Raw genomic sequence first — 8731 nt, 5'->3', positions numbered from 1 at the left:
CAGGTAGAGGTGACGGTTGAACAGCATTGGGAATGTGTTTAATGCCACTGGATTGTACAATCACAAAGGGTTAAAATCATAAATCATGTTATGTATACGTTATAACAATAAAAGTTTATGAAAATGGATAACTGGTAAATGATCACTAAATATAGTAATCGTGGATGGTATAGAAGCTGACTTCTACGTATTTCCACATTCAACAGTGATTTCAACAATTCAAGAGCAGAAACTGGGAGCTCTAGGATCCCTAAGGATCAACAGTAAGGGGCTAAAAGTGGGGAAACATGAAGCCAAAATATGAGAGATCTGAATCAACCATAAACGAGTATCTAAGAAGTAAGTGATGTAAAAAGTAAAAATGGAATTCAGCATGTAAGGGATGACAAAAGTGACCACCAGCCTCAGGAGGGTATAGGCAGCTCTGATCTCTGATAGGAATTTGTGGGAGCCATCAGGGCTGTGAATATGCCACACTCTCTGGTGGTGTCTGTGCAGGAGAAGCACCCTGAAACCACTGGCCCAACCCATGAGGCCAATAAACATGGCATCGGAGATGGAGAACAAGATGTACATGCATGAAGTAAAATGTGAGGATGGACAGAACCATGTCCCTTGGAAGTCAGTATCGTTTTCCATGTCCTGTGAAGTAGTGATTGTCATGGGAACAAAGATATATATTAAGAAACTGAAAATCCAGCAGATAAAACAGAAAAGACCAATGACCTTGGGGGCTCTTCCTCTGAGCATCAGGCACTCCACTCTCCCAGGGAAGAGAGTGAAGAATTGATGGGTGCTCAGCATACAGGTGCAGCACAGGGTGGTCTGGCGAGCCACTCTGGATATATAAAATGAAAATTTACACGCAAGAGTGGACAGCGGGTTCCTCAAAAGAAAAACAGCTGTTGTGTGGGGAATTCCACTTGAGAGAAGAACCAAGACATTGACCACGGACATATGGGTGAGAATCGTGTGTGAGGGCCTCTGTCTGTGTTCAAGCAAGATTGGAGAGACATTATAGAAGAAGAGAATGACATTGGCCAGAGTCCCCACTCCAATCTGTAAAAGAAAGATGATTTTCACAGCCACTTCCCATATGGTTCTCAGGACATTTTTCTGAAAATACATGGAAATGGCTTCAGAGTGGCCCAGAGCAAAAGGTGGTTATGCCACTGATGACATCAGCAGTCCTCTTACATAACCAACGTTGGAACAAAGGTCTGGCTCTTTCTTCTGAGAAGGGAGATGCTGTCATACTCAATGGTAGGGGCTCAACCTAGAGAACATACACTTGTCAGCAGTTATACTTTTAACCATTATTATTTTGTGTTTATTTCTACGGACTTTTCTATTCTGATTCTCCAACAGATGGAAGGGCCAGGAACCTAGGAACCACGTCTGAGTTGGTCAAAAATACAGTTGATACAGAATAGGTGATAAATAATATGTAATGAGTACATGGGTAAGTGACAGGAGATAAAGACAAGAAAGCACTGTCCCCTTCTTAGAAGTTATAGTCATCTTGTGATTATAAGAGTGTATTAATTAAGAAAATGAAATGAAAATGCAAAGTACTGTTCAGAGTAAAAGATTCTCTAACAAATTTTAATAGAGTTGCAGGAGAATCAGTTATCCACAGTCGAGGACTCATAATCCCTCAGTTACAGAGGTCCCAAGTCAGACAGAGAATTCTGGGTTCTTACTTTCTTTTAAGGATCTTGGAATCCACCACTCCCTCCCCACAAGAAAAACGGAAAAGACTGAAAATTCTTGGAGTTGAAAGAGAGGTGAGTCCACAGGGCACAGACATGGCCTTCTCGGAGACTGGAGAGAGGGACAGGGAACAGAGGGAATCCAGGCTTACTCGAGCAGAGACTGATGAGCAGGAACCAGGTGGGGATGTGGCCTCAGGTGGGAAACCTGCCCTATAGTTGATGGGTTGCTGGAGGTCAGTGTGGACGTAGCTGAGAGTCAGAAACTTTAGCTAAACCAAGTTATATGGGTATTTCCACACATCTGTGCGTTTTATATCTCGAAGCTCCAGAAGGTTCTCTCAGTAAATATCACATAAAAATCTCTTTGTCTTTGTGGCTGGGGGAAGGAAAAGAAACCATTTTGAAACAAGCCCGAGCACGGTGTTCTTCTTAACAATGTCAGCTCTCAGGAGAAAGGGATTAACTGGAGCCCACCCTGCTGGGGTATTATCAGAGCCTAACTGACCTGGGGAGGGGAAATACCCAACTGCAGCCTTCTCTAGTCATCCTGTTCCACCTAACGGGGGATGAAAAGACCTGAGAAACTCTTGCAAAGATCACAGTCCAGAGTCACAGACTCAGTACAAGACTACGCCATAATCTGAGTACTACAGGATGTTCCTCTCTCCCCAAACCTGACCACATGATTAAAGGTCTATTTATCACAGTTGCTTTTACCTAGTTTATCATGTCTATTGAGAAAAATACAGGACATACTAAAGCACAAAAAACACAATTTGAAGAGACAGAGCAATCATCGGAACAAGGCATGGCAGGGATGTTGGAATTATCAGACCACGATTTTAAAACAATGGTGATTAATATGGTCATGGATTATTGGATAAATTAGACAGCGTACAAGAATAGATGTGCAATGGAAGCAGAGAGGTGGAAACCCTAAAAAGAACCAAAAGAAAATGCTGAGATCAAAAACACTGAAAGGGTTATGAAGAATTCCTTTGATGGGCTTGTTAAGAAATTGGAAATGGCTGAGGAAAGAATCTCTGAGCTTGAGGATTCATCAATAGAAACCTCTACAAACCGAAAAGCATACAGGAAAAAGAGTGAAAAACCAGAACAGAGTAGACAAGGACTGTGGGACATCTGCAAAATATGTAACATATGCATAATTGCAATAATGTAAGAAGAAGAGAGAAAGGGACCAAAGACGTATATGAAATAATGACTGAGAATTTTTCCAAATTAATATCGGACACCAAACCACAGATCCAGGAAGCTCAGAGAACACTAAGCAGTATAAAAGCCAAAAAACTACAACCACAACAAAATTATAGCTAGGCATGTAATTTTCAAACTATGGAGGAAAAAGTCCTTAAGAAAATGAGAAGAAAAACCCCACTTTTCTTAAGAAGGAAGAAATTTCAGAATCACTTCCAACTACTCCTCAGAATCCGTGCAAGGAGTGGAGTGAAACAAACCGTTGTGAGAAAAAACTCACCAATCTACAATGTCATACCCTGTGTGTTTACCCTCCAAAAAGGAAGGAGGAATAAAGAGTTTCTCATACAAAGAAAAATGGAGGCAATCTTTTGTCAGTAGAGCTGCCTTGCAAGAAATTTTAAAAGAAATTCTCTAGAGGTAAGGAAAATGACATAGATCAGAAACTTGGATCTATCCAGAGAAAGGAGGTGCTTTGGATAAGGAGTTATTGAAGGTGAAATAATAACATTATTTCTTAAAATTTTAAATCTTATAGATAGGTTTGTTCAAGATAATAGTAGCAACAATGTATTTGTACATATATGTCTTCGTATGCTTATATATATAAGTCCCACCCTATCCTTGATCCATTCCACATAGCTATCCCTCCCTGCAGTTCCTTTGACAAACCTGTTCTATACGAGATTCTAATCAGAAATTGTGATTATTCAGATCTCTCCTTTGAGTTACGATTACCTGTCCAAGTCCATGGTTCTCCTGCATGTTAAGCTTCCGTCTCACTGCAGTGAGCCCCACAGAACCTTGTCTATTTGCAAAAGAGCTGATGTGACTCTCATGCCCGTCAATCCTCACATGATCCCCTTGGGTCCCCACCAAATGCTCCCTAAATAGCACCTGCAGTGACTCTTAGTGCGTGCAGGTCCCCTCGTGCCCTTATACCCTCATCACACACACATGGCCCATGACTTCCTTCAAATGGGGCTGAGGGTTTACTGCGGTGGGTGATGTGGTCAGACACACTCGTTGTACATTCTGTGGGGCACACAGAGATTGACCCCAGAGATGAGGTGCCTCCCTTATACCAACAGTCACCAGGCAGAATGCAGAAGGATGCACTTGCCCCTACAGAAATGATGACCACTAGCCTCACAGTCACACTCAGGGCACCACCACAGCCAGAGTCAGAAAGAAAACCACAGAGGGTTCCCTGTGCTGTCACAGGAATGCACATCCCAGTGCCTGCCCCCAACTTAGGAACCTCTCTTTGCCCACAGGCATGGAGGGACAAGCAAGGACACGTTACTTCCTGCATTTGGACAAGCTGGTGGAAACCATGCTTTTAAAAAGTTAGAGAGATGACACTGAAGCCCTATTTTCCAATCACTCTTCTGACGACTCGGCTCTGCTTTGGCTAAACAAAATGAAGAGGCATCGTGTCTTTCTTGTGCCTGAGCACTTATAGCTTCACCAGCTTCTTCACGCCTTCTGGGGTTTTGTAACTGCTGTGAATGAGAATGCATACAATACAGGAGAAGCAGCCAAAAATAATCCTGATGCTGAATCAGCAGAAGAGTGTGTCATGCATCATAGGTGAGCACAGAAGTCAGAGCTGGTTTGTAGACCGCCTAGGACAGAAGGAGAAAGCCCACCTAACAGTGTATCGAGGGCAACGAGCAAAGGAGTTGAATAGGCCCTGAATGGAAGGATTCATGGGAGTTGGGAAAGGAGAAAGGAATTTGCTTCCATTGTAGAATCAATTACCTTTCTGTTGGAAATTGCCTCTGCAGATGTCTTGGTCTTAGCCACACACAAAAAAAGTGGATCTTATTTTCATCGATCTTTTATACTGTGGTCTTAGTTTCCATTTTATTTATTTTTCCTCTGATCATTTCTGTTTCCTTCATCTAGTACCTTTGGGCTTAGATTGTTCTTCCCTTTCTAGTTCCCTGAAATGTAAAGTCAATTTATTTATTTGAGATCTTTCTTTTTTGTTAATGTTTCTGCTTATTGCTATAAACTTCCCTCTTAGAACCTTCTGCTGAATCCCGTAAATATTGGTATGCTCTGCTTCCATGTTCTTTTGTCTCAAGATATTTTTATTTCCCATTTGATTTTTCCTTGACCCGTTGGTTGTTCAAGAGCATGTCATTTAGGGGCTGCCCCGTGGCCAAGTGGTTGAGTTCGCATACTCCGCTGCAGGCGGCCCAGTGTTTCATTGGTTCGAATCCTGGGCGCGGACATGGGACTGCTCTTCAAACCACGCTGAGGCAGCGTCCCACATGCCACAACTAAAAGGACCCACAAAGAAGAATATACAACTATGTACCGGGGGGCTTTGGGGAGAAAAAGGAAAAAATAAAATCTTTAAAAAAAAAAAAAGAGCATGTCATTTAATCTTTATATATTAGTGAATTTTCCAGTTTTTCTCTTATAGTTGATTTCCAGTTTCCGATCATTGTTGTCAGAACAGATGATTGATACGGGTTCAATCTTCTTAAATGTGTTAAGACTTCTTTTGTGGCCTAAAATATGATCTATCCCGGAGAACAGTTCATGTGCCCTGGAGAAGAATGTGTATTCTGCTGCTGTTGGATGGAATGTTCTGTGTAAGTCCACTAGATCAATCTGGTCGAAGACGTAGTCTAAGTCCATTGATTCTCTCTTGATTTTCTGTCTGATCTATCCATTGTTGAAATTGTGGTATTGAGATCCTTTATTATTGTTGTATTTTTTGTTGTATAATTGTTGTGTTATTGCTGTCTATTTCTCCCTTGAGATGTTAATATTTGCTTAATATATTGAGGTGCTCCAAAGTTGGGTTTATTAATATTTAAAATTATTCTATCCTCTTGATGAATTGACCCCTTTATCATTATATAATGACCTTCTTTGTCTCTTGTTACAGTTTTTGGTTTAAAGTCAATGTTTTATGACATAATTATAGTTACTCCAGCTTTTTTTGTTTTCATTTGCATGTAATATATTTTTTCATCTCTTCAAATTTAATCTATGTGTGACTGTGTAAACGGCCTTTTTCATATGGTCCTGTGGGACTCATGAATTCTGATTATCACTGGCTCTTGGGGCTATGTGATTTGAGGCATCTTCCCTTGGGTAGATGCTGCAAATGTTGGGGCATCATATGTGTGGACAACTTCCTTCCAGGGAGAAGCTGGAGATGATTTTATTTTTGGAGTAAGCCAGAGGCAGAATGTGGGGGAACTGTCCACTTGCTGCTTTAGGCTCCTGGGAGCATCTCAGCCAGCTGCTTGATGTGGCTGATTAGAAGCCACATCCTTGGTCAGAGCCTGCAAAGTATGCAGTCAAACTCCTTCCAGTGAGAAACTGGACAATGGGTGTTTTCCCCTGTTCCCTCTCCACTGAACCTGGAGGTATAGCCATGGGGAGTATTAGGAGGCCCCTTTGACGACTACTTTTTTTTATTTCTTATAGTCCTGTGGGACTCATGAATGAAAAGACCCATTGACTATCAGAGCTAGCCAATTGGAGGGCCTCTTCCTCTAGTGGCAGCCCTAAAATATGAGGTGCTCCATGTGTGGTTCAAACCCTCACTTCTCTGGGAGAAGCAGAGAGCTGGAGCTTTCATCCTGATTGTAGGGTTCTGTGCCATGGGCTGGGATGATGATGAGAGTGTGTCTCAGCCTTTCCTACCCATTTCAACATGGACATTTTCTCAGTCACCTAATTGATGAAAGTTAATAAACTAGCTTCCAGGTTTCTCTCAGAGGAAATTGATTAATGTGTAGGTAAATTCATTGCATCTGTGAGAGGAAGGAAAGTCCTGTCTCCATCTTGGTGATGTCACTCAACACCTATTACAATAGGCGGGATGATCATGAATTTTAAGGGGGTACAGTGCTTTCATGTCTTTGTCTCCTGTCAATTACTCATATACTCAGTACATATTATTTACCACCTATTATGTGTCAACCATATTTTTTTAAAAGACAGGAATAGTTTCTAAAATCATCGACCTTACATTCTGGTGGAGAATCAAAATATAAAAGTAAATAGAAATAAATACAAAATAGGAATGGTGAAAAGTATAACTGGTATCAGGTCTATGTTCTCTAGGTTGGGCCCCTCCTTTGGAGTATGACACATCTCCCTTCTCAGAAGAAAAGAGCAAGAATCCTTTTCCAATGTTGGCTATTAAGAAGACAGTTCACGTCATCACTGGCATAACCACATTTTGCTCCAGGCCACTCTGAAGTCATTTCCATGTCTTTTCAGGAAGAGGTCCTAAGAACCACAGGGGAAGTTGCTGTGAAAACTATCTTTCTTTTACAGTCGGGGTTTGGAACTATGGCCAATAGCTTTCTCTTTTTCCGTAATGTTTCTTCAATCTTGCTTGGCCAAAGGCAGAAGCCTACACATACAATTCTTACCCACATGGCAGTGGCCAATATCTTCGTTCTCCTCTCCAGTGGGGTTCCCCATACAATGGCAGTTTCTCTCTTCAGAAACCCTCTATCAAGCCTTGGGTGCAAATTTGGATGTTATCTATACAGAGTGGCTCGCAACACCAATGTGTGCTTCCCCTGTGTACTGAGCACCTATCAGGTCTTTATTCTCAACCCTGGCAGAGTGGCGTGGATGATGCTCAGAGGAAGAGCTCTCAAGATCATTGATCCACTCTGTTGTACTTGCTGGATGCTCAGTTTCGTAATGCATATCTATGCTCCTGTAATGGTCACTGGTCTACAAGACACAGAAAATGATACTGACTTCCAAGGGAAGTGGTTCTGTCCATCCTCAAGTTTCACTGCACAGATTGTCATCTTGTGGTCCATCTCTGATGCCATGTTTATTGGCCTCATCATCTGGTCCAGTGGTTCCATGGTCCTTCTCCTGCACAGACACCACAAGAGAGTGCAGCATATTCACACCTCCAATGATAACTACGAGCGCCCCCCAGAGATCAGAGCTGCCCACTCCATCCTGATGCTGATGGTCACTTTTATCATCCCTTACATGCTGAATTCCATTTTTACTTTTTGCATCAATAACTTTTTAGATACTCATCTATGGTTGATGCTGATCTCTCATATTTTGGCTTTATTTTTCCCTACTTCTAGCCCCTTACTGCTGATCCTTAGGGATCCTAGAGCTCCTAATTTCTGCTCTTGAATTGTTGAAATCACTGTTGAAGGTGTAAATATTTAGAAGTTAGTTTCTATAACATCCTTATAGTAATCATTTACGTTACCCATTTTCATAACCTTTTTTATTGTTATACATATACATAGCATCATTCATTATTTTAACCATTGATAAGTGTACAATCCAGTGGCATTATAAACATTCACAATGTTGTGTAGTCATCACCACTATTTGTATCAAGAGTTTTTCGTCTTACCCAACAAAATCTCATGCCCAATAAATGAATAAACCCCCTTCCTCTCTCCTCCCAGCGCAAGATATTCTCTAATCTACTTTCGGTCTCTATGGATTTGCCTGTTCCCAGTATCTTTTACATGTGAAGCCATTTAGTATTTGTCCTTCTGTGTCTCCCTTATCCCACTAAGCATGTTTTCAAGGCCAATCCATGTTGTAGCATATGTAAAAATCTCGTTCATTTTTATGGCTGAAATCTATTCTATTGTCTATATATACAACATTTTATTTATTCATTCATCTGCTGATGGACACTTGAGTTGCTGCTATTTTTTGGCTTTTGTGAATAACATGGCTATGATCACGGATGTACAAATATCTCTCAAGTCCCTGCTTCCAGTTCTTGTGGATGTTTACCTACGAGTTCATTGCTGTGC

General features: G+C 41.4%; 2 protein-coding genes across 2 annotated transcripts; one reads left to right on the top strand and one right to left on the bottom strand.

Moving 5' to 3' along the window:
• Window positions 1–219: 219 nt before the first annotated feature.
• Window positions 220–1128, bottom strand: EQUCABV1R903 (vomeronasal 1 receptor equCabV1R903). The gene has a single exon (NM_001167525.1). It carries the CDS (start codon window positions 1126–1128, stop codon window positions 220–222), a length of 909 nt encoding a protein of 302 aa, NP_001160997.1.
• A 6050-nt stretch (window positions 1129–7178) lies between these two features.
• EQUCABV1R902 (vomeronasal 1 receptor equCabV1R902) lies at window positions 7179–8087 on the top strand. Its single transcript, NM_001167524.2, has one exon. It carries the CDS (start codon window positions 7179–7181, stop codon window positions 8085–8087), a length of 909 nt encoding a protein of 302 aa, NP_001160996.2.
• Window positions 8088–8731: the final 644 nt, after the last annotated feature.

Source organism: Equus caballus, chromosome 10 (assembly GCF_041296265.1).
Source record: "Equus caballus isolate H_3958 breed thoroughbred chromosome 10, TB-T2T, whole genome shotgun sequence".
Classification (NCBI taxonomy): domain Eukaryota; kingdom Metazoa; phylum Chordata; class Mammalia; order Perissodactyla; family Equidae; genus Equus; species Equus caballus.
The sequence above is the reverse complement of the archived record's forward strand: the minus strand, read 5'-3'. Positions and strand labels throughout refer to the sequence as shown.